The sequence below is a fragment of the Chiloscyllium plagiosum genome, chromosome 9 (assembly GCF_004010195.1).
Source record: "Chiloscyllium plagiosum isolate BGI_BamShark_2017 chromosome 9, ASM401019v2, whole genome shotgun sequence".
Classification (NCBI taxonomy): domain Eukaryota; kingdom Metazoa; phylum Chordata; class Chondrichthyes; order Orectolobiformes; family Hemiscylliidae; genus Chiloscyllium; species Chiloscyllium plagiosum.
The window spans coordinates 12983795-13011187 of NC_057718.1; the positions used below are offsets into that span (position 1 = coordinate 12983795).

The window sequence follows — 27393 nt, forward strand, 5'->3', positions numbered from 1 at the left end:
TCTGGGATCTGACTAGTCTAATAACAACATTAGCTGAGAACATAACACTATGTAACTGACTACTTTGAAGAGAAATTTATGATTCCTCTTAGAGAGTGTGATGTCATGACAATTACAATTCTGGTAATCTAAACATTTTCCATTCTAACAATCTAGCAAATTCTACTCCAAAATCTCCTAGTTTGGAAACTTTACAAAGCAGAGAAAACAGCACTGTTGTACTAATTGTTTCCTCTGGGCTGAACTGAACTGAATCTTGTTGAGAGAGAAACTAAAACTTTCTCCTCAACTCCAATCTTCTCAACTAAAACTCCGGTGATTTGTGCTTAAACTGCCTTTCATAAAGCAAAATTATAAACATCTTATTTCATTTGCATTCCAGGAATTCACCTAGCCATTTATTGCAGTAACATGTTTTCTTGGAACTGGTGTATTGAGTTCACTGTTCCAGAATGACATTGACCTCTTCTAGAAAAAGAAATTTAAAAAACATCACAGTACTAATCCACATCTTTATGCTCTTTTTATAAAAAATTCAAATTTCAAAAAAATATATACTTTACACACCTTTCGCCACACTTCCCCTACAGAAAAGATACCCTGAAGGGACATTTTCTATCAAAAAGCTCTTCACAAAGCATGATTTTATTTTAAAAACAAAAATGTAATACTGTAATTAGATTAAATACAATGAATTTCATTTCAGTTATATTTAATATAAGTCCATTTTGATTATGGCATTTGGTTTTATTCGTATGTTCTCAGGGCAAATTGTCTGCTCCTTATTGTTCTTTCCAAACATGTGAATCATTTTAAATTGTCTAGCTACTACATTAAGTTCCAACAAAATAAATGAGCTGTTGTAACAAAATCACTTCAAAAGAATTGAAGGATTGGGGTCTGTATAATCAGCAGTCTGTTTAGAGTTGTTGGATTTGTGAATTACAAATTGATTTAGAGTCAATTCAAGATTCAGTGCACTGCACTGCTGAATATTTTTGTTGACATATTCAAATTCCTTGGAAAATAATTGACCATTTGATTCCTATTTCGTCTTTTAGTAAAACGGCACCCAAACCAACAACAGCCAGTTTGAATGGTTCCACATAAGTTGGTGCTATTAAAACTGGTGTGTGGTTGTCAGCACAGTTTTCAAACTGTCAATGGCACTCTGATATTCTTTCGTCCATTCAAAGTTTTCGCTTTTCTTCAATAAATAAATCAAGGAAGACCAAAGTGTTGAATTTTGGAACAAATTTCTAATAAAATTCACTCATGCGAATGTATTGCAGAAGGTTGTGCCCTGCCTTAGATATAGAAAAAGACCCTATTTTTCACTTCTGGAGGTGCTATTCGGCCTTCATTTGTTCCCTAAAACCAGTACTTCTTCCTTCCACAGATTTTCTTTTCCTCAAGTTCCCTGTGGATTTTTATATAACCAACCTCTATAATTGTAAACAATAAATTCCAGATACGGAGATAAATCAAATCCTCCTTGGAATGAGAATGGTCCTGTTAACTATTACCTTTTTTCTTTCTTTATTCTAAGCTTTTCTAAACTAATTCATGTTGTCTTGTTTCTTTATTTATTTCATTAAGCTTATTAAATACCATCTCCCTTTCAATTCTTCTGATATTCTTTCTCCCCCTTTACTAATCAAGCTTTATTTCCAATTCTCCTTGCCTTTCTTTCTCCTCCCTTTCTACTCCTTTCCTCTTTTTATCAAATCAAGTATTTTCACTTTATCTTTTCTATTTTTCCTCTAACTCAGGTTTTCACATTTCTAACTGAACCTTAGTTAATTTTGCAGTGCCAATTCTAGGTTTCCCTATCTTTAGTTCTAAATTTTGAACGATTACTTTAAGCATCTGAAAATTACTTTTATTTCTACCTTTAATTTATTTGCTAATTTTCTCAGTTTAACTTTAATTTCTTCCTCTTGACCAGTGGACACAATTTTTGGATTCATCTCCAATTCTGAATAAATGAACCTTTCACAATTCTGCTGGCCTAAACCTTTTCAATTCAAACAACTAGAAATTTCTCCCCAAAAATCTCAGTTTGGAAACATTACCAGCTAGAGAAAATAGAATTGGCACCTGTAGGAAGACAAACCAAAACTTGCTTCTGAACTCACCTCTGGTGTTTTCTGTACTGAGCCAAAAACAAAACAAATAGTTTTGATGCACATATATTGCCTATCATGATCCAAAGTTATTTCATTAAAACTCCAGGGGTCACTCCAATCCCTTGATATCAGTTACACATCTTCTCAGAATGTGCGCATTTAGGTCACAGATCCATTCTGACTCTTTAGCCTCCTAAAATAAAACCTTCACACCACTAACCCATATTCATACACCCCTCTTTTTAAAAAAAGTTCCAAATTTCAAAATATAGTTTATATATCTCTCATCACAATTTATAAGTATACACTTTCTAGCTAGGCAGCATCTTTATATTCTTGGGTATCAGTTTGAATTTTGAACTTGCTCCTGATCATTATGTTTTGAAACATACCAGTAGGTGTGTGCTGCTCATTGTAAGCCAAAGGATATACAATTCAGAAAATTAAGTTAGCTGGATTGGGAATCTCTTTCCAGTGTACATCTGGACTTTCACTAGCAGGTGGCTTTTAGCTACAAATTAGGCTAGCCTCCTTTGATGTAACCAGATCCCTATTCTTCCACATCACAGGGAGCAATGTTTCCCAGATGTGTCTGCCAGAGTGGACAATTTGCATTGTCTTCTGAATAGTAAATTGTGACCACTTTTGGGATACTGCCTTTCCAAAATTTTGCACTAAATGGTTATAGGACAAACTATGTGGGCCAGAGAGTCCATTTCTATGTGGGATATCTGGTGTACTTACCTGTAGCATAGTTGTATTATAGTAAAAGTCAGTCCTCTCCTCTTCCTCCCAAAGAATGTAATTAGCAGATACATTACTGATGAATTTTTCACCCAGATACCTGAAATTAAACAAAAATAATCTTTCAAATTACACACCATTTTGTTAGCCTGATATTTTAATCATTAATCATTAGCACAAACCCCCATGCTACATTATTTTGAAACATATATGAACATCTTACACCTCCAGTTCTGGTCACATTGAATCTAAAGGTTAGAAAAGGCATTTAAAAGTAACTGATGTATGCAATTATTTATATTCTACATGAACTTCCCACATTCTAATGGTTTATTCCCAATCTGTCTCCAAACCCTGAAGTAAATCAACAGCGGTTTTGGGATGGAGGCAGGGAGAGAGTTCAGATGCCATGTTAGGAAGTAATTTCCTGGAGAAGAAGGAAGTCAGAAACTGGGAAATGAATATCAGAAATGGTGGTGAATTAGGGAGCAGGCATGTTTTCTTTTAAATGCAGCATGAGGATCCACATCCAGATAATTTTATTTCATAAAACTTTTGACATCAGACTATCCCTAGTTCTGAGCGTGGATAGGCTGCCTAAGGATGAAATCAATCTTATAGGGCCCAAATTCAGAATTCAAAGAGCCTAATGTCATATTAAGCACTGGCACTGTAAAACAATTGTTACTGCTTTCTAATACGATAGTCAGCATCCTTCCCAATAGAAATATGCATGCATTTCCTGCCCATTATTGGGGACTTCATACCCATTATTATGGGTTTTACAGACAAGTAAGAGCCCAGGCTTAATGTCCAATAAGGGCACCAAGAAATGCTTATTTTTCGACCTATGGATTATATTTGATTATGAGTAAAAACAAAAAAACATTTATACAAACTATTAATGAATCACAAAAGCTCTAGGTGCATGTATTTATGTTACCAGTGATAAATAAAAATACCAACAGGATTTTTTTTCCTGAGCAAATACAAAAATGGATTGCTTATTCCATTACTGATTTTGTGTTTTTCCAAGTACATATAATTCCTGACCACAAGAGTCTTGTGATGTATGGCTAAACCAAACTTTTACCTGAATGACTTAAACTCCTGGCTACATCAAGATAAAACTTTTCAGGAGATAAACATACCTCTGTACAATAGTTTTACCTAACACTAACCACAGGAACTTCCATTTAGAGAACATCCTAATACTGCAAGTTTGTTTTAGCCTGGTTTGCAAATTAGGGACATTCCACATGAGCACTTTCTCCATTTTATTTTAGAATGGTTCCTGAACATGCTGACACTGATTTAAAAACAACTCTTCTTTCCTGCACCCCTCCTCGATCCTCCCACCCTCTGCCTTCCTCCCTGACTTTTCTGCTCGCTGCCCCTCTCCACGACCCTTTTGCTGTCCACCTTCATACACATCTCTCCTCCGCCTCTCTGCCTTCCTTTCCAAGTCTCCTTCTCCTGCCTCCCTCTCCAATTCTTTTATTGCCCACCCATTCTCTCCCCAGACCATTTCACTCTCAACCAAGATTCAAGAGAGGGAACAGGATATGGGAGCAGAAACTAGGAGGAAGCGGGAGATAGAAGCAGTGAGTGAGAATGTCAGTAAATGGGAGAGTGATGGGAGGGTCAGGGAAGGAAGTTGCAAGTGGCAGGAGTGGTAAGTAGAAGGTTAGGTTTGAGGAGCTGTTAAGTTATTGAGGGTTCTTCAGCTATTATGACTTTTTTAGGAGGATTTTTGGGATAGTTTCATTTAGATAGCCAATATGTATTTTACTCTGAAATTACAGGTACCTAACTTTATTACCAGGACATGTAGTTCCTCGTTAATGGGTGAAACTGTTGTAGGGAAAAACATCAGTCTTGGAGTCAGAATGGGGGTTCAATAACAGAGTTTATTACACAAGGAAGTACCGGAGGTCCAGGGAGAGAAAGACACCTACAACATAGTAGTCAGCTACAAGTCTTCTCTCAATCCAGAGCACATGTCAAGAAACTTTTATACCTGTTGTGATACAATTGGTCAGTGATGAGATTATTGTCTTTGCAACGTGATTTGTTTATGGCAATCATTGCAGAATCGTTGATTGTTTCAATACAGTCTTTGTCAGTTCCAGTGCAGCCTTTGTTAATTTCTGTGTGTTCATTGTCAGCTTCAGTGTAGACATTGTTGGTTTCAATGTCTGCATGGAAATCCATTGCTGTAGTAATGGGTGCTAATCGCTTCTCCTGAGAAGGGTGATTACTGCAGCCCTGGCTATTAGCATTTCGTATTGAGTCTGTATCAAGCTGCTAGCATTTCTATGAGGTGTTGGCTGGACCCAGACACTTTGGCAGGCAGTGTTTTGTTACTCATGTGTATTCTCTCTCCCCATCCTCCTTAAATTAATCAACTGGGTGTTGAGTGCATTGTGCTGCCACTCTGGTGGCCCAGGCAGTGTCTGTATCTGCTCTGCTGTTTCTCTCCATATTGTGATCCAGCAGCCATCTTATGTGTCAAGTTGGCCAACTGATGGCTCAGCGGCCATCTTGTGTGTCCGTCTGCCTAATGTCACCCTGCCCCATGCAATCTTCTTCCTCACTCCCTCCTTTGTGGTCAAGGAGGCGACTTCGGAGAACTCCCGCAGATGTAAATGTAGAAGTAGGTCATCTCTAGGAGCTCCGCCCTACCAAGGGGTATCATGGAGTGCCAATTTTGTTGGGGGTTCTTCCGTGGTGACACTCACTGCTGGCACAGTTCTCATCAGTAGCGCCTTACAGCAGAGCTTTAAACACCCGAGGCCCATACAGAATACCAGCATGAGTGGAATGCAGAGAACTATCCTGTGTGCCAAATTGGGCCCCCAAGATTTACCTAGCAACCAATTTAGCTAGCTGTCTGTAATTGTGGTTCCCTGTCGAAAACTGTCTAGCTGGTCTCAGATATTCTTGACGACTTCTGTAATATTATAAGAGGCATCAATAACATGGGTAATACAATTGTCACCAATAATTATACAAACGTCCCCCCCCCCCCCTTGCTGTGCTAATTGATAATCCACTGCATAACGTGTCTGCTGTGTGTAGAGTCTGAGTTCAGCCAGCTCTGTGTTAATTGCTTCCAGAGCTTTCGAGGTACTGTTGCCTAGGATAGTCAGGCCACATAAAAGATAATTTCAGTTTTTAGCGCTGATGACTCCTGCTGCGCCCCCTCAAAAATAGAGAACCCAGAAATCCACATCCCAGTGATGACTCCAAAGTGATGGAGGCCTGCCAGTCAACACAGAACTCCTGACTGATGGAATGGGTCACTATCCTTCTCCAAATATGTCCCCCGCTGGGACGTGGTACAGTAAGGGGCACAATTGTCTTGACTGCAAACAGGTTTGGGAGGTCTGGAGTATCTGTCGCGTAAGTCCCCTTAAATAGGAAATCAAATCCTGTTGCCGCTTGGTAACAGGCATTGTCCTGTCCTTCTGTTTGTCTGTCCACCCATGTCGCCCATGATCCCCCTTGCTGGTAAGTATCGAACAAGTGTGTCCTGTGGCAGAGCTGACATAGGTGTCATTGCACTGATCACACATGAACTGTCTGCCAGCGGTGACATTCAAGCATGCCTGCTCACTTCAGGTGCAGATAAGTTCTCCCCTAGTGACCGTACACTGCTGATAAGTGCACTGAGTCTGGATGCATGAGTTGTTTTTGGGAACCAGGGCATAAACGCGTCCCCATCCCTGTCCTGTGAAACAGAGTGGGCCCTCCCTTCCCTAGGCTGGGAGGGCCTGGCTCCATGGGCCGGTGGTCCTGTCCAGCGCACACATCTACTCTGGAGTTCCCACTTGTATTTCCCTAAATGCCCTTTACACAGCGCTCCCGAGGTATCCACTGTATACAGGTCGTGAGTGGTCCATACTGGGGTAACCACAAATAGTGATTCCACTGATCGCACCAGTGGGTAGCAGACAGTTCGGTTCCCATGCAAGCTTAGGTGGGTTTTATAGAAGAGGTTATCCTCAAAACCTGGCATACTGCCAACAGTTGATCCTTAAATACAATGAAATACAAATAGGTATATACATGTTACAGTTAAAATAGAGTTAACAGTTAAAGTCTTTGTTCCTGTTAGGAGGTGCAGTCGTGCCTTGTTCTGTTGTGTTTTGGGTACTCTCTCCAGGATGACAGTCTTGTCTGCCTTTGCTGCTTGCACCTGGGGAATGGCCAATGACATTAGTTTGGTCACAGAAGTCTTTAAACTCTTTTAGTTGGGTCCAATGCTTCCATGTGCCTTTTCCTTTAATGTCTAGGCAGGCACAGTTGTCCCCATTTATTATCACATTGTATGGCCCACTCCATTTTGCGGCAAAGCCTGGTTTGTCAGGCAATGCTTGTACTAGGACGCGGCTTCCTGCTGCTGGGATGTCAGGGAAGACTTCAAGTTCCCCTGCCCTATCCTTTTTGTTCTGTTTGTCAATTACAGATTTCCACATCCAAAGAACAAAGAAAATTTACAGCCCAGGAATAGACCCTTTGGCCCTCCAAGCCTAAGCTGATCCAAATCCACTGTCTAAACCTATCACCCAATTCCTAAGCATCCTTCTGCTCCCCATCTACTCATGCATCTGTCCAGACACACCTTGAATGAATCTGCCGTTCCTGCCTCTACTACCTCTGCTGCGTTCCAGGCACCTACCACCCTCTGTGTAAAGTACTTGCCGCGTATATCCCCCTTAATCTTTTCACCTCTCACCTTGAACGCATGACCTCTCGTTATTTAATCCCTCACCCTGGGAAAAAGCTTATCTCTATCTACTCTGTCTATACCCTTCATGATTTTTTAGACCTCAAATCAGATCCCCCCTTAATCTCCTTTTTTCTAATGAAAACAATCCTAACCTACTCAATTTCTCTTCATAGCTAGCACCTTCCATCGAGGCAACATCCTCATAAACCTTCTCTGCACCCTCTCCAAAGTGTCCACATCCTTTTGGTAATGTGGTGACCAGAACTGTACACAGTATTCTAAATGTGGTTGAACCAAAGTCTTGCACAATTTTAACATGACCTGCCAGCTCTTATACTCAATACCACATCCGATGAAGGCAAGCATTACATATGCCTTCTTGACCACCCTATCCACCTGTGCAACCACCTTCAGGGTGGACCTGAACTCCCAGATCTGTCTACTCGTCAACTTTTCCCAAGGCTCTTCTGTTTACAATATAGTTTGCTCTTGAATTAGACTTCCCAAAATGCATTATCTCATATTTGCCTGGATTGAACTCCATCTGCCACTTCTCCGCAACTCTCTAGTCTATCTATATTCTCCTGTATTCTTTGACAGTACCCTATGCTTTCTGCTACTCCAATCTTCATGTCTTCTACAAACTTACTTATCAGATCAACATTTATGTATATTACAAACAACAGTGACCCCAGCACTGATTCTTGTGGAACACCACTGGTCTCCTTTCTCCATTTCAAGAAACTCCCTTCAACTACTACTCTGTCTCCTGTTGTTCAACCAGCTCTTTATCCACCTAGTTAGAACATCCCGCACATTATGTGACCTCACTTTCTCCATTAGTTTACCATGGGGAACCTTATCAAAAGCCTTACTAAAGTCCATATATGTAACACCTACAGCCCTTCCATCATCTATCAACTTGGCTATTTCCTCAAAGAACTCTATTAAGTTGGTAAGGCATGATTTACACTGCACAAAACCATGTTGCCTATTACTGGTAAGCCTATTCTTTTCCAAATATTGATAGATTTTATACCTCAGTATCTTCTCCAGCAACCTTTCCAGCACTGACGTCAGACTCACTGATCTGTAATTACCTGGAATATCCCTACTATCCTTCTTATACAGGGGGACAGCATGAGCAACCCTCTAGTCCTCTGGCACCTCACCTGTGTTTAAGGATGCTACAAAGATATCTGTCAGGGCCCCAGCTATTTCCTCTCTCGCCTCCCTCAGCAACCTGGGATAGATCCCATCCGGTCCTGGGGATTTGTCCACCTTAATATCCTTTAGCCTACCCAACACATCCTCCCTCCTTATGTCAATGTGATCCAGAGTAAACAAACTTCAATCTCTAATCTCAGCATCCATCACCTTCCATTCGTCAGTGAACACCGATGCAAAGAATCTCACCCATTTTCTCAGGTTTGATACACAATCTTTCTTCCTTATCCTTTAGTGGACCGACCCTTTCTCTGGTTACCCTCTTGCGTCTTACGTAAGAATAAAAGGCCTTGGGATTCTCCTTAATTTTGCTCGCTAAAGTTGTTTCATGACCCCTTTTAGCCTGCTTGATTCCTGGTTTAAGATTGGTCTACTCTCCCGATATTCCTCCAAGGCCTGTTCTATTCTTAGCTGCCTGGACCTTATGTACATTTCCTTTTCCTCTTGCTAGTCGCACAATTTCTCCTGTCATCCACGGTTCATAAATCTTGCCTTTCCTATCCCTTGTTTTCAAAGGAACATGCCTATCCTGCACTATTTTCAACCTATCTTTGAAAGCCTCCCACATATCAAATGTGGACTTTCCTTCAAATAGCTGTGTCCAATCAACATTTCCCAGCTCCGGCCTAATTTTGATATAATTGGCCTTGGCCCAGTTTAGTACTCATCCCTTAGGACCACTCTCATCTTTGTCTACGAATATTCTAAAACTTACAGAATTGTGGTCACTATTCCCAAAGAAATCCCCCACTGCAATGTCTACCACCTGGCCTGGCTCATTCCCCAACACCAGGTCCAATATGGCCTCATCCCTTGTCAGACTACTGACATACTGCTCTAGAAAACTTTCCTGGATGGTCCTTACAAATTCTGCCCCATCCAGACCTCTGACACTAAGTGTACCCCAAAATTAAGATCTCCCATCACCAACACCCTGTTGCCTCTACATCTTTCAATAATCCGTTTACCTATTTGTTCTTCTACCTCACACTCACTGTTGGGAGGCCTGTAGTACAGCCCCAACAATGTAACTGCACCCTTCTTATTTCTCAGCTCCACCCATAACGCGTCACTGCTCAAACCCTCCATATTGACTACCTTTAGCACAATCGTGATGTCATCCCTAACCAGTAATGCAACTCCTCCCCCCCTTTTACTTCCCTCCCTGTCCTGTCTGAAGCATCTATATCCTGGAACATTTAGTTGCCAATCATGCTCTTCCTTCAACCAAGTTTCTGTGATCGCAATAACATCATACTCCCAGGCACCAATCCAAGCCCTACCTTACCCACTATACTCCTTGCATTAAAGTATATGCACTTCAAGCCGCCAGTTCTTTTGCATTCATCTGCTCTCTGCCTACTCTTCCCCTTGGTAATGCTAACTTTGTGATCCTTACAGTCTCCAGTTTCCATCTCACTGTCTAGTAGTCTTCTCTTCTGGTTCCCAGTCCCCTGCCACATTAGTTTAAAACCTCCCCATCAGCAGTAGCAAAAACTCCCCTGAAGGACATTAGTTCCAGTCTGGTTCAGGTATAGATCATCCAATTTGTAAAAGTCCCACCTTCCCCAGAACCGGTCCCAATGTCCCACAAATTGGAACCCCTCCTCTTACACTATCCCTCAAGCCACATGTTCATCCTGCCTATTCTTTCATTTCTACCCTGGCTAGCACGTGGCACTGGTAGCAATCCCAAGATCACTACCTTTGAGGTCCTCCTTTTTAACTTCTCTCCTAGCTCCCTGAATTCTGCTTTCAGGACCTCATCCCTTTTTTTACTTATATCATTGGTGCCAAAATGCACCATGACAACTGGCTGTTCACCCTTCCCTTTCAGAATGCTCTGCAGCCAATCGGTGATATCCCTGACCAGAGCACCTGGGTAGCAACATACCATCTGGGAGTCTCATTTTCGGCCACCGAACCGCCTATCTACTCCCTGAACAATAGAATCCCCTATGACTATGGCCCTATGAGACTTTTTCCCGCCCTTCTAAATAGCAGTGCCCACCACGGTGCCATGATCCTGGCAACTACTGCTCTCCTCTGGTAAGCCATCTCCCCCAATAGTATCCTAAACAGTACACCTGTTTTGGAGGGAGATGACTGCACGGGACACCTGCACTGCCTTCCAACTCTTTCTCTGCCTTTTGGTCACTCTGTCTCCCTCAGCAATTCTAATCTGCAGTGTGACCAATTCACTAAACGTGAACTCCACAATCTCCTCAACATCGCGGATGCTCCACAGTGAGTCCATCTGCAGCTCCAGAGCTGTCATGCGGTCAGACAAGAGCTGCAGCTGGACACACTTCTTGCAAGTGGAAGAGTCAGGGATGTCAGCCACTCCCTTTCAATTGGGTGCTTAATTAGAGTCATAATTAGAGTCATAACCTGTCCATGCCGACCAGACATCCCAACTCAATCTAGTCCTGCCTGCCAGCACCTGGTAGATATCCCTCCAAACCCTTCCTATTCATATACACATCCAAATGCCTCTTAAATGTTGCAATTGTACCAGCCTCCACCACTTCCTCTGGCAGCTCATTCCATACACATACCACCTTCTGCGTGAAAATGTTGCCCCTTAGGTCTCTTTTATATCTTTCCCCTCTCACCCTAAACCTATAGTTCTGGATTCTCCCACCCCAGGGAAAAGACTTTGTCTATTTATCCTATCCATGATTTGGAGATGCCGGTGTTGGACTGGTGTGTACAAAGTTAAAAATCACACAACACCAGGTTATAGTCCAACAGGTTTAATTGGAAGCACACTAATTAAACCTGATGGGTACCGGTACCCAACATGAGCAAGATGAATGTAGTGTACAAAATACCATGCAAGGACTGCACTAATCACTATATAGGACAAACAGGAAGACAGCTAACAATTCTTGTTGTCTGCGTGCGTCAACCGGAAGCGGCAGGGACAGACCACTATAAACATCGGAGGAAACATCAAAGAAGCGCTTCGCAGGAGGCTCCCAAGCACTGATGATGTCGCCTAGCCAGGGGATGAAACGTTTGCAACAAAAACTTCCAGCTCGGCGAACAGAACCACAACAACGAGCACCCGAGCTACAAATCTTCGCACAAACTTTAAACTCCATTTGCCACTTCTCAGCCCATTGGCCCATCTGGTCCAGATCCTGTTGTAATTTGAGGTAATCTATGACATATCATCGAATTTTGTCTTTTAGTGGACCCACATTGGTGCCACCTGTGATTATTGTCTCTGGCAATTGCATTGGTTACCCAGTCATTAATTCATATGGTGTTAGCCCGGTTACCTGATTCGTGGTGGCTCTTAATCTCATCAGTATGGTTGGCAGCACTTCAGCCCATGTTCTGCCTGAGGCTTGCACAGTCTTAGCTAAAGCATTTTTGAACATTCTATTCATTCTCTCTACCTTCCCATGAGCTCTGGGGGTGATAGGGGATGTGAAATTTTTGTCTAATGCTGAGCACTTGACATTGTCTTCATGACTTTTCCTGTAAAATGTGTCCCTTGGTCAGTTCAAGCAATGTGTTCTGTATCCATGCTGGTGCTACCACCTTGTCGAGTTTTCAGCTGACTGTATGCCTTCTCCTGTTCTGGCTCCCAGGTTACAGATTCCAAGGCAGGCTTGCCTCCTTTAAGGAGTGTCTGGATTAGTTCAGCCAATTTTGCGAACTACTCGACTGTAGTTGAATAGCCCCATGACCTTTCTGACCGCCCCCGACAGTGGCAGGTCGTGGCATCTATTGGATTGTCTTCTTGTTGTTGTTGGACATTTCTTTGAGTGCCTGGGATATGAGGTGTCCCAGGTATAAGACTTGTTTTGCCAATCTGTTCCTTTGTGGGGCTAACACTATGGGTAATTTAGCATAGCCAATTCACCTGACCTGCACATCTTTGGACTGTGGGAGGAAACCGGAGCACCCAGAGGAAACTCACGCAGACACGGGGAGAAGGTGCAAATTCCACACAGACAGTCGCCTGAGGCTAGAATCGAACCTGGGACCCTGGTGCTGTGAGGCAGCAGTGCTAACCACTGAGCCACCGTGCTGCCCTAGGTTTGTGATGGATACAGCGGCTCCTGTGTCCACTAGCATCTCACATTTCCTCCCTCCTATTACTGCGGGCACGTAAATTCTCTCTTCCCCTTACCCTCATGAATGGGGGCAGCTGGTTATCAGCTCTGCTGCCCTCTGGACTCCTGCAGTTCCACGGTGTTCTAGGTGGTGTTTGGGAGTGCCCCATGCTTTTCCCAGCACACTGCTTCTGTGTGTCCTGTTCTTTTGCAGTGACTGCAGTATTTTGCTTTATTCCCTGGTTGATCTTCTGCTCGTGGGACCCTACACTCTCTCGCAAAGTGTCCCTGCCGGCCACAGTTGTGGCAGGATCATTTTATTCTATTCTCCCTCCATTCTGGTAGGCTGCTTTGTCAGGTCTTTGTTGCGGGAACTTCTGCATCCTGTACCCTGCTGGCCCACTCAATCAGGTCATCATAATTCTGGGACATTATTACTCCCATTTTCAGGATGGCTTGGTGGGTGCTAGGGAGCCCAGCTTTAAAAGCTTGGATGAATCCCCGTACACCCCCCGATCTGGGTTTGCTTTTCCTGAGCATTCTTGATAGCTCCTAAATAATCGTTCCCCATATTGATAGGCTCCTTCCCCTTTAGGTTGCTTAGTGTTCATGATCCTGCTCCAGCTCGTGGAAGCATTTCCTAGCACCCTCTGGATTTCTTCTTTAAAGTTGGTGAAGGGGGCCTGCTGGGCATCTTTCTCTGCTGTAAAGGAAACAGCATGTGTCCACCACCCTCCCTTAAAGTCTCGGGCTGCTGAGGCATAGGGTCCGCCAACTACCTGCCTCCACTTGTCTGCTGGGCAAGCTGCCTGAACCAGCTGGTGTATGTCCCTCAGGTGTAGTTGGTACCCTACCCATACACTATCCAGCTCTTCCCAGAATCTGGTGTTTGCACTCCGGGGCTGTAATTTGCCCAGGGAGGCCATAATCTGCTGCCTCTCCCCTGGGGTAAAGGGTTTATAATTCACTTTAGGTTGCAAGTCAGTGGTCATTATCAGAGGAGGCACAAAGTTATACTCCTGCATGATTTGTCCAACAGGAGTAGCAGTTGACTCCTGCTGGACAGTTTTGTAGGAGGAGAGACAGTCAATTTCTCTCTCCTCTCGCATTTTTTCTAAGGTGAATTCTAAACTTTTTATTCTGCCCTTCAGTTCTTTAACTTACTCCCGGTCCTTACTCCACCTACTCATGGAGGCACTTACTTGTTCAATTAGGCCTGATAATTGGTGTACCAGCATTATCCCTATCTTTTTAGTTTTACTCCATTTCTGTTTATCTATCCACTTTCTGATGTGCTGATGTCTGGGATGGGTCCCAACCACTCTTCTTCATTTGCTCAGTAAGCCCTTATCTGTCTGTCTTGTATTTCTCAATAAGGGAACCTACAGTATCCCCCTTAGAACTCTGATCTGCCATTTAGCAAATTGTGTACTCCTGGATACTACCAACAGTAAAGTGTTCCTAATCCAGTAGGGACTTCTCTACCCTCTGGCCAATCATACTGTCCCAGCACCGTCCATACGGCTATAGCAGCCTCCTAGCAAGGTGAGCTCTCTACTGATGGGACTTCTCTACCCTCCCAGCCACCACTACTAGTCAGTAACTACCGGTTGGCTGGGAATGCTGGTTCAGTAGGGTGTGCTCTCTACCGGTGGGACTCTTTACCCTCCCAGCCACCGCCACTATTCAAGCTCTGTCGTTCTACTGTAGACTGACAGCGTATCACAGTTACTCACACTGTCCATGCTCCCCATCATGGTTATGTGCCCTCCACTGAGGTTTGGCTCTTGGTCAGAGTGATCGGCTTCTCTCCCTCACCACATTGGAAGTTACAAGTACAGACAGCACCCAACCTTTAACTTAAACTCTAACTGGACTCTGTGCTGTTCACCTACAGAGTTTGCCACATATGTTTCACAGCTCCTAGTGCCCTTGGCGCCTCAATTCCCACTTCAAATCCCAAGCTTGGTGTGTGTGTGTGTGTTGGGGGGGGGGGGGGGGGGAGCAGGGGCGGGAGGTGGTGGTGGTGGTTTAGGGAAGGATTTCTGAGACAGGTACTACCTTGTCCTCTGGCTATTTCAGCACAAGCAGCAGATTCTTACAGCAGTTAATGCGGTTAAACACTTATTCTCCACAGACATGCACTTAAAACTTTAGCTCCTTGGATGATGCCTGAACTGCTGTGCTCTTCCAGCACTACTAATCCTTAAAATTTTAACTCACTACTGTAGCAAATTTGACATTACAATCGGTATACCTTTTAAACTGTGTCCTTGGCCTGGTCTGACTCTTCCTGTTTGCAGACACAAATCAGTTCTTACCCCAGTCCCCGAATCATGGCCTTCGACCAGGGCACCAGTAATAAGAAACCTGCTCGCAGTGCCAATTGTTGTGGGGAAAATCACCAGTCTTGGAGTCAGAATCAGGGTTCAATAACAAAGTTTATTGCACAAGGAATTACCGGAGCTCTGGGGAGAGAAAGACACCAACAGCACAGTGGTCAGCTGCGAGTCTTCTCTCAACCCAGAGCACATGTCAAGAAACTTTTAACCTCTTGTGATACAATAGGTCAGTGATGAGATTATTGTCTTTGTAACATGATTTGTTTATGGTAATCATTGAAGAATTGTTGATAGTTTTGATACAATCTTTGTCAGTTCCAGTGCAGTTTTTGTTAATTTCTGCATAGTCATTGTCAGTTTCAATGTCTGCACAGAAATCCATTGCCGTAGTAATGGGCGTTAATCACTTCTCCTAAGAAGGACGATTACTGCAGCCCTGGCTATTGGCATTTTTTATTGAGTCTGTATCAAGCTATGAGCATTTCTGTAAGAGGTGTTGGCTGGACCTAGACACTTTGGCAGGCAGTGTTCGTTACTCATGTGTATTCTCTCCCCCATCCGCCTTAAACTAATCAACTGGGTTGAATACATTGTGCTGGCATTCTGGTGGCCCCAGGCAGTGTCTGTATCTGCTCTCCATATTGTGATCCAGCAGCCATCTTACGTGTCAAGTTGGCCAACTGATGGCTCAGTGGCCATCTTATGTGTCCGTGTGCCTAATATCACCCTGCCCTGTGCTATTTCCCTCTTCAAAACCAAACTATTATAGTTTAAAGAAATTGTAATCCTAAACATTGGGTTAGTGACAGGATTCATAATACTATATGCTAGCTTATCCTGGTTTGTCAAATGTAAACATTTCTTATGCCCAGACAGATCACAATTTTGCAAATAAATGGCTGAACTACTTTACCAAATCCAAGGCCACGTACATTATATTTTACTGAAAAGATAATATACTAGACGAGGCAGAACACACTGAAAGATTCAAGGAGACCTCTTGCTTCTGTTCATGGGATGGTAACAAACAAAAATGTTATTTCATTAAAAAAGAAAGAATTTAAGAGAAATCTCCTAGATACTAAACCAAAATATATTCAATTTACTGAATCCATTCCAGCTTACCTCTGTGTAATTAAATTAACAGATTCAACTTGTGAAAGTTTAAGCGATTACTTTTGAAGAATTGAAATAAACTTAATTTTAGCCACCCTGTTAAAGGACATTGGGGAAGTTTTGTACTTCAATGACTAGCACTCCTGTGTCTGAGCCAGAAGCTCGAGATTCAAACTCTACTCCAGGTCTTGGTCAAGGAAGGTGTGTTCACAATGTGGTCAAACAGGCTGAGTTTCATCAAACAAATCCTTCCAATATGTAAGTGGAGGCAATAAGAGTAGGTGAAGCTCTTAATGAAGTATGGTTCTCTTCAAGTTACAGCCTCTGAGACAAGACTGTGACCTGTTAGCTACAGAAACAGATTGATATAACTGTACAGAGGTCCATCTTCTGTCACCAAGTCACCCTTTATTTACTTGTGCACAGTATGGCCAGCCAGCTCAATGTCAGTCATCGATCTCAGGAAATGTTAAATCTCCTGGTTATATCTTTTTCAGTTTTCCTCACAGGAATACACTGGCTGTGTGGCCAGTCAGCGAGCTCAGAGTCAGTCCTCAACCGAGAAGATTCTGATCTCCTGGTTGGATATATTTATTCATAGTTACACAAAATACATCAGTAACAATACACAAGAGAAATAGGGACACAACCGTAAGGTGCCCGAAATTTCTCAAAACAAACATTACTTAGAACATATGCAGAATTTCACACAAGTCTCTGTCCTCTGAAAGGTACCACAATGACAGAAGTCAAAAAAAGAGTCCACTTCAGCCTCTAAAGGGCAGAGTTTACATCAGGCTGAGCCCACAATATAAAATTGCAAACACTTTACCCACCACTTGCAAATCCTCACAATAGAAATTCCAGCACCTAGGCAAAGTCCACTCCAGCAGGCAGCAAATGCTTACCTCCCAGCATCCACACAGGTGTTCAATCTTTCCAGAGGCCTGGTCCATGCACACAGGCTCAGACCTACTCAGAGGAATAGTTCATCTGGAAAGGTGCATTATCTCACCAGGGCTCAGTCCAAGCACCAAAAAGTGAAAACACATGCAAAAGGAAAGTGCAGACACTAAAAACTAGAGTGCAAGGGCTAACCCCTGCACAAAATCAGCATAGTCCTTTCTCAAAATAAATTTTTAAAAAGGTCAATTTCAGCCTCTAAGGGCAGAGTTTACATCAGCTGAGCCCACAAAAATAAGTGTAACACCCAGGCTTCAACCAGCCAGCGAAACAACAGTTCCCTAATGAGAACTGAAATACATATGGATCACATTGACCGTGTAGATCAGCCAGTTCAGAAAACAGTCCTCAATAAAGGAATACCAGTAACAAACTTGCTGGGTAGGTCAGCCAGTTCAGAAATCAGGTTCCCCCAAAAACAAAAACCAACAGCAGTACACACTGGGTGCATGGCCAGCCAGCTCAGTGTCATCCAGCGCCCCGCCTCCCCATCTCAGGAAATGCTAAATCTCCTGGTTATACCTTTTTCAGTTCTCCTCACAGGAGCAGACTGGCTGTGTGGCCAGCTCAGAGTCTGTCTTCAACTGAGAAGATTCTGATGTCCTGGTTACTTTTATTTTGTTAACCAGTACAAACTACAAACAGCTAAGATGAACAGCCATACACAAGAAACAGCAATTTACAGGGGAAAGGGGCGGCAAAGTCAAATCCCAGACCCTACCGTACAACTAGTTCACAGGGAAATGAGGACGAACCTCAAATCCCACCTTACATTGTCAAGAAGGAAACAGTAAACACGCACAGACAGTCTGATAAAACGAATAATAAAAGTGCATATAGCACAGACACCCCTGGCAACCCAGCAAACCACTTGACCCTCCTACCTTCCAGCCAACCCTGCGACAGCGCATCCTGTTCACTCCACCCGCACCCCCCGCCCACACACACACACACACACACGGAACAACAGCGATCAGGATAACCTACCCACATTCCGGCTTTCCTAACTGTGCTTCCCACCTTCCAGCTACCTCTGTACCTTCCCAAGGTGACAGCACTAAGGACAACCTACTCACTTTCCGGTTCTCAATCTGCCCCTACATACTATCTGGCTTATGCCCACCCTGATGCATCATCCAGCCTGTGGACTGCCCTGACAGACATCTGGCACACGTCTAGAACAGCCTGCTCCCCTCCCTGGGACAGCAGCTCACAGGGCAGTCTACAAGCCTTCTGGATCTCGACTGCTCCAACACACATTCCGGCCACCTCGAGGACAGCCTATCCTGATTATCCCTTCTCGGGACGACAATGCTCAGAATGGCCTACTCACCTTCCGGCTCTTGGGGCAGCCTACCCATCTTTTCGTTCTCAGGACGACTTACCCACCCTCCGGCTCTCGGTGACAGCTTTTGGGATAACCTATAACTCTCCCAGACCCAAGGACACAAGACAGTGCAGGTGATAAAGTCGACAAACAACAATACAGAGTCAATTACCAACAAGCAGAGTCCCTTCTGGTACACAAAGTCCGTTACCATAAACAGTTGTTTTCAGAATGCAGAGCACATTCCCAGGAACAGAGTCCACTCCTGAAGACAGCAATTGCACACCCCACAGTACATACACAGGTGTTCAGACTCCATAGAGGCCTAGTCTATACAGAGGACCAGGCCCATTCACAGGAATACAGTTCATTATTAAAAAAAGGTACAGTTAACTCAAAGGGGATGGTCCACTCCAATAGGCAGCAAATGTTTACCTTCCAGTACATACACAGGTATTCAATCTTTACAGAGGCCAAGTCCACCAACAAAGGGCCAGGCCTTCCAGAGGAACAGTTCATCTGGAAAGATGCATTATCTCACAGGGGCTCAGTACAAACACCAAAAAAAAAGTGAAAACACATGCAAAAACGAAAATTAGAATGCAAGGGCTAAGCCCTGCCACAAAATAACATTGTCCTTTTCTCAAAGTAAAAGAGTAAGACACAGGCTGTAACCAGCCAGTGAAACAACAGTTTCCTAATGAGAACCAAAATACACCTGTAGCACATTGACTGAAGATCAGCCAGTTCAGAAAACAGTCCTCAATAAAGGAATATCAGTAACAAACTGGCTATTAGATCAGCCAGTTCAGAAATAAGGCGCCCCCAAAAACAAAAACCAACGTAGTACATACTGGCTGCGTGGCTAGCCACCTCATATCAGCAGCTGATTTCAGGAAACGCTATATCTCCTGGTTATATCTTTTTTTACTTCCCTTCACAGGAGCATATTGTGTGGCAGGCTGGCCAGCCAACTCAGAGTCAGTCCTCAACTGAGAAGGCTCTGATCTCTTGGTTATATTTTTATTAGCATTGTCCTTTTCTCAAGGAAAAGAGTAACACACAGGCTGTAACCAACCAGTGAAACAACCGTTCTCAAATGAGGGCTGAATTACACCTGAAACACACCATCTGTGTAGATCAGGCATTTTAGAAATCAGTCCTCAAAAACAAAAAGGAATGCCAGTTAACGAAATTGGCTTTGTAAACCAACCAGTTTAAGAATCAGGTTCTCCCAAAATTAAAGCAGAAACCACCAGCAGCATTAACGCAATGACTGTAGCCCAGCCAGTACAGAGTCACTTGCCTAAACTGCAGAGATTCTACATCTCCTGGCTGTTTCTTTTTATTTTTAATAAACAATACAGTTTACAAAACAATTAACAGCTGTATACAGAGAAACAGCAATTTACAAGGGAGAGGAGCAGCAAAGCCAGGCCCCAAACCCTACCGTTCAACTAGTTTTCAGGGAAAGAAGGAGAAACCTCAACTTCAGTCATCACAAAACAGTAAAAGTAACAAATACATAAGACAGTCCAATTAGATAACAAAAAAGCGCATAGAATATAGACACCCCCTCCCCCCAGCAACTCACCCATCCCTCCTACTTTCTGGTCACTCTAAGGCAGCCCGTCCATGTGCCCCTTCTGGTTCTCAGTCCGCACCATGCCCCTTCAGGCTTTCATTCTGCTCTGACACACCTTCTGGCCGCTTCTAGGACAGCCCATCCTGTTGCCCCAAACCCCCAGGACGACAGTGATCAGGATGGCCTACCCACCTTCCAGCTTCCCTAACCACCCTTCGCACCTTCCGACCACCTCTAGGACAGCACGCCCCAATACCTTCCCGGGGTGGCAGTACTGATGACGGCCTACCTGCCATCTAGCTCTCAGTCTGTCCCTGCGTACCGTCTGGCTCTCACCCACCCCAAAGCGCCCTCTAGCTTGTGGATTCCCCTGACACACCTTCTGGCCACCTTTAGGACAGCCTGTCCCCTTCCCTGGGACAACAGCGTACAGGGCAGTCCACAAGCCTTCTGGATCTCAGCCTACCCCTATGCACTTTCTGGCCCTCGGCCGCTCTGACACGCCTTCTGGCCACCTCTAGGACAGCTTGTCCCGACTGCCCTTTCTCAGGACGACAGCGCTCAGAATGGCCTCAGGCTCTTTCTGGTTCTTGGGGCGACTGGCACCAGGGTGGCCTACCCACCCTCTAGCTCTCTGAATGACAGCTTTCCAGATGACCTATGAGCCTCCTAGTTCACAGCCAGGCCTGCCAGACCCAGAGACCCAGAGACACACAAGACAATGCAGGTGATAAACCCAACAAGCAACAAGACAGAGTCAATTACCAACAAACAGACTGCGTTCTGGTACACAGAGTCCATTACCATAAACAGTTCTCTTCAAAATGCAGAGTCTATTCCTAGGAATAGAGTCCACTCCAGTATGCAGAATGCATTGTCAGAGATAGAATCCATGAAAAAAGGCAGAGTCGACAGCGATATGGAGAGTCCACTCTGGAAGGCAGCAAATATGCACCCCCAAAACATGCACACAGGTGTTCAGTCTCCATAGAGGCCTGGTTTATCCACAGACAACTGGACCCACTCACAGGAACAGAGTATATTATGAGGGTTCAGTTATCTCACAGAGGTTTGGTCCACTCCCAAAGGCAGCGTCCACTCCTGAAGATAGCATCCACAGCAAATGCTCAACTCCCAGCACAAACATAGATGTTCAGTTTTTACAGAGGCCTAGTCCACCAACAAGGGCCAGGTCTACCCACAGGAACAGCTCATCTGAAAAGATGTATTTTCTCACAAGGGCTCAATCCAAACACCAAAAAAGTGAAAACACATTCAAAAGAAAGAAAACCAGAGTGCAAGGGCTAAGCCTGAACACAAAAGCAGCATAGCACTTTACTCAAAGTAAAAGAGTAACACAGGCTGTAACTAGCCAGTGAAACAACAGTTCCCTAGGGAGGGCTGAATTACACCTGAAACGCTGACTGTGTAGATCAGGCAGTTTAAAAATCAGTCCTCAATAAGAAAGGAATGCCAGTTAACCAAACTGGCTTTGTAAACCAGCCAGTTGAGGAATCAGGGTCTCCCAAATAAAAGCAGAAACCAACAGCAGCAGTAACACACAGACTGTGGCTCACCCAGCTTAGAGTCAGTTCCCTAAACTGAGGAGATTCTAAATCTCCTGGTTATATTTATTTTCTTAATCAGTACAGTTTACAAAACAATTAATATTAACAGCTGTATACAGAGAAACAGTCAGTTACAAGGGAGAGGATCAGCAAAGCCAGACCCCAAACCCCACCGTTCAACCAGTTTTCATGGAAATGAGGACAAGCCTCAAATCCCACTGTCAGTCAACACAAAAGCAGTAACAAATACATACAAGACAGTCTAATTAGATAAGAAACGATGCATAGAATACAGACACCCCCGAGCAACCCTCCCATTGCTCCCACCTTCTGGCCACTCTAAGGCAGCCCGCCCCACGCCCCTTCCAACTCTCAGTCCGCCCCCTGCCCCGTCCAGGTCTCAATCCATCCTGACATACCGTTCTGTCTTTCCAACGCCCCCCAGGATGACAATCAGGACGGCCTACCTACCTTGTGGCTTCCCTAACTGCTCTTCGCACCTTGTGGCCACCTCTAGGACAGCCTGCCCTGGTACCTGCCTAGGGTGACAGCATTGAGGACGGCCTACCTGCATTCTGGCTCTCGTTCTATCCCTATGTACCGTCTGGCTCTTGCTCATCCTGACGCGCCATCTGGTCTGTGGATTGCCTGATACAGAGGAACCTCGATTATCCAAACGAGATGGGCAGGCACTATTTCGTTTGGATAATTGGTTTTTGGTTAACTGATTCAATGCCTTTCCTCTGGGGCTTGGAGTTTTCTGTTAAGTCCGCTTCTCATTCAGGAAACTAGGCAGCAGCACACCATGCGTGAGAACACCCCTCGAACCCCGTGCGCCCCTATCCAACACCGCCCCCACCCCACCCCCAACCCCATCCAACACCGCTCCCCATCTGCCCCCATCCCTTCTCCAGGGCACCTGGACTGGACACCAACAAGACTACTGCCGCTCCCTTTTGGGGGGCGAGTCTCCAAATAGTGCGCGTACACACACACACACACAGACACACACACACAGACACACACACACACACACACATAGATACACACCTTTTGACTGCAACTTTTGACAAGTTCCACCTTTGCCCTGTACAGGACAATGCTGGAGAGATTATCTGGGGAAGGGATTTTAGGGTACATGCCTGTGTGGAACTCCAGGGAAAGTGTGTGGGAAGAGAGGGAGGGCAGGATGCCAGTCATTTGGAGACAGTGCCTGGACTCCCATTGATATCCAGTACTGTTCTTGGGCAGCATTTCAGTAAGCCAAGTTCATTTTTAATCACTGTAAACAAAAGATGCAATCAGTGTTGGAAACATCTCTTACCACAAATTCAACCCAAACTCTGGGTCAGATACGTTGATGACACATTTGTGAAATAGAGAAAGCACACCGGATCATCAACTCCACACTCACAGGAATCCGATTCACGAGAGAGGAAGAAAAGGACAACCAATTCCCATTCCTAGACATAATGGTACAGAGAACACCAAACGGAGAATTCACCACAAAGGTATACAGGAAAGCCACACACACAGACCAAGTCCTGAACTACGAAAGCAACCACCCCAATACACACAAACGAAGTTGCATCAAGACACTTTTCAAAAGGGCCACAACACACTGCAGCACACCAGAACTGCAAAAAGAGGAAGAGGAACACCTGTACAAGGTATTCGCCAAAAACGGATATCCTGTTTGGCTTGCCTTATAATGGTAGTGTTGTCCCAGTCGAATTCATGTTGCTTGTCGTCTTTGTGTGTGGCTACTAAGGATAGCTGGTTGTGGCTACCCTTAGTAGCCACACACGTAGACGACAATCAACATGAATTTGACTGGGACAACATTACCATTATAGGGCAAGCCAAACAAAGGACAGCCAGGGAATTCCTAGAAGCATGGCACTCATCCACAAACTCCATCAACAAACACATCGACCTGGACCCAATATACCGGCCACTACAGCGGACAGCTGAAACTGACAACCGGAAGCGGCAGGGACAGGCCACTATAAATGCCGGAGGTAACACTACAGAAGCGCTTCACAGGAGGCTCCCAAGCACTGAGGATGTCACCTAGACAGGGGACGAAACGTTTGCAACAAAAACTTCCACCTCGGCGAACAGAACCACAGCAACACCTCTTTGATGTAATGTTTCTATCAGGACCTTGAGATCTTCTTCGGATCATCTGATATTCAGATAATTGATAATTGGATAATCAGGGTTCCTCTGTATACCTTCTGGCCACCTCTAGGGCAGCGCGTCTCCTTCCCTGGGATGACGGTACACAGGGCAGTCAACAAGTTTTCTAGATCTCGGCCTGCTCCTACACTTCTTCCGGCTCTTGGCTGCTCTGACACACCTTCCAGCCATCTCTAGGACAGCTCTCTTCGGGCCGACAGCATTCAGAACAGCCTACCCACCTTCCGGCTCTTGGGGTAGTCTACCCACCTTCAGGTTCACAGGATAGCCTACCCACCCTCTGGCTCTTGGGGCAGCCAATCCACCTTCAGGTTCACAGCACAGCCTACCCACTCTCTGGCTCTTGGGATGACCTATGAGCCTCCCCGCTCACAGTAAGGCCTGCCAGACCCAGGAACACTCAAGACAGTGCAAGTGATGAATCCAACAAGCAACAAGACAGAGTCAATTATCAACAAACAGCGTCTCTTCTAGTACAGAGTTCATTACCATAAACAGTTCTCTTCAAAATGCAGTGTCCATTCCCAGGAACAGAGTCCACTCCAGTAAACAAAGTGCATTGTCAGAAATAGAGCCCACTCCAAACCACAGAGTTCATTGCCAAAAACAGAGTCCACAACCAAGGGCAGAGTTCAGTCCTGAAGGCAGCAAATGCACACCCCACAGTATACACACAGGTGTTCAGTCTCCAAAGAGTCCTGGCCCATCCATAGAGAACCAGGCCCTCTCACGGGAACATAGTACATTGTAAAGGTGCAGTTAACTCACAGGGGTTCGGTCAACTCCCAAAGGCAGGGTGTACTCCCAAACTCCAGGATACAGCAAGTGCTCACCTCCTAGCACACACAGATGTTCAGTCTTTGCAGAGGCCTAGTCCAAGGGTCAAGTGTTCATCTCCCAGCACACACTAATGTTCAGTCTTTGCAGAGGCCTAGTCCGAGGGTCAGGCCTACCCACAGGAACAGCTCATCTGGTAAGATGTATTTTCTCACAAGGGCTCAGTCCAAACACCAAAAAACAGTGAAGACACATACAAAAACAAACAAAAATAGAGTGCAAGGGCTAAGCCCTGCCACATAATCAACACGGTCCTTTTCTCAAAGTAGAAAAGTTACATAGGCTGTGACCAGCCAGTGAAACAATAGTTCCCTAATGATAACTGAGTTATACCTGAAACACAATGACTGTGTCAATTAGGCAGTTTAGAAATCAGTCCTCAATAAAAAAAAAATACCAGTTAACAAACTAGCTATATGGTTCAGGATTTGAAACAGATCATGATATGATACTTAAGACATTGCATCAATCTTCAGAAGAAATTACAGGTACTTAGCTTTGGCTGGATAGTAACTGGGATGCAAAACCTGATTCTATTTTATCAAGTGCCAAATTTAATCAGTGTTTGAGTTTTTAACTTTAGTGCTGAAACTAGCCTATGTTGGCAGTGAAGTGAAGTGCTGGGAGATGGAGTTTTGGACATCCCTGGAAATTCCAGAAGGGAAGTGATTGAAGACAAGTTGGGATCAAGTATTTTTTAAGACTTCAGACTTATGAAATTTTCACCCCTTCCCACTCCAAACGCCTTCTTTTATGCACTAAAATTCTTTGTAGCAAATACTTACAATTCTAAAATTGGCTTGAAAGGAGTTTTGTAATAAACCCTAATGGGACAACCGAATCTTTTTCTGTTGTAAAACACAAGCTAGAAATAAAATAATTTTGAAAGAAAAGTTTGAACACATATTATATAATTCATTTTAAAAAGCTGTAAGTTTATACTTCTGTCATTTTATAGGACAGAACTTCAATATTGCTTGAAAAAACACAAATTGTTGAAGCTTTTTGACTTGCATTCATCAGGACATTCACATGAATGCCAATGTAAAGGGGAAATAACATTGATAGGGTACAAGAAGAGACTGCTGATTGGCAAATGGACTCTGAGTAGTATCAATCAGTTGATGTATGATGGTTAACTGCCAAGCTTTGTTTAAATTTAAACCAGACTAAAATAACTCAATGAAGGCTGGTATCCCATCACCAAGTCACCCTTTATTTAACATGTGCACAGTACATGTCATTGACCCAGTAGCCACAGTACCCCTGAAACTCTTATTTACATCTATCAGCCAGGATTTCCTGATTGGACCAGGTTAACAACCCCAATCAGGGAACTCATATTCTACGATATCCATCTGGCTAACCTTATACCATTCACGACATCGCTCCTTCTCCAAGTCCTCGGATGTAGGACCATTCTTTTTCTGTGGCTCTCCTGAGCCATTTTTGCACGAGGGTCAACTTTGCCTTGGACACTAGTATCATGTACTGGAACATCATGTACCCAGAGCATCTCAGCTGAAATTCATTTTCTTCTTCAGGCGGTAACAGTGTCAAGGCTGCAGCATCTACTGTGCCCATCTCATCCTCAGAGGTTTCTTCGATGTGATATAGAGGGGGAAGAACCCAGGAGTTCTGACAGCCTTGTTGGATGTTCTGAGGGGCCAGGTATGTTTTGTTCCTGCCCCATTTCTGAGGTTGCAGCTTTCATGTGGTTCAGGAACACCTCTCCTACATGAACTTTATACATCACGGGACCTGACCTTGCATCGACCATGCTTCTTATCAATGTAGGGCCATTCCTGTAGTTTTGACACCAAACTTCTCACTGGAAGTAAATTGCTTCCTTTGCTTTGAGGAGTTGTGTCCAGTATTAGAGTTCACCCTTCCCCACCCGGTCCGGAAAGATTAGATTTAACCTGGTACAGAGTCTTCTCCCCATTAGCAACTCTGCTAGAGCTGTCCCTGTAGTTGCGTGGGGGTGGGTCCTATCATCAAAAAGGAACCAGGACAGTTTGGTATCGAGTGAAGCTGTATGCTCTTTCTTCAAAGTTTGGACTGCTCTTTTTGCCAAATCAATAAAATGGTCTGGAGCTAATGCTGAATGTCATTTAACTTTAGGAAATACTGAAATTCCTGCTAGTAAATGATAGCCCGCAGTCTGTGTCCAACACTTCCAGGAGCCCATATATTGCAAAAGATGCTCACAACTTTTCATTGTCGTTTCAGTGTTTGACGAGTAAACTCTATTCACATCCAACAACTTTGAATAGGCATCCACAATGACTAAAAACATAAAGCCCATGAAAGGACTGGTGTAATCGATGAGTAACTGAGTCCAAGGTTTACCTGCCCATTCCTATGGCTCTGGCGGATTTTGTAATTTTTGTCTTCATTGGTACTCTGCGCACTGCCCCACCAGCATGGTTACATTGGCATCCAATGCTGGCCACCAGTCGTAACTTCTCACCAACATGTTCATTTTCGAAACCCCTGAATGACCCTGGTGGAGTTCAGCCAGTATCTGGCAGTGATCTTTGCTCTG

The 27393-nt window shown here is 44.3% G+C and overlaps 1 protein-coding gene across 1 annotated transcript in view; it reads right to left on the reverse strand.

Moving 5' to 3' along the window:
• LOC122553165 (cation channel sperm-associated protein subunit epsilon-like) overlaps positions 1-27393 on the reverse strand; it is a 103924-nt gene that overhangs the window by 20481 nt on the left and 56050 nt on the right. Inside the window, exons 3-4 of the mRNA XM_043696752.1 lie at positions 25631-25710; positions 2874-2973 (exon numbers count right to left, since the gene is read on the reverse strand). Coding sequence (XP_043552687.1) covers positions 2874-2973; positions 25631-25710 — 180 coding nt within the window. The remainder of the gene's footprint in view (positions 1-2873; positions 2974-25630; positions 25711-27393) is intronic.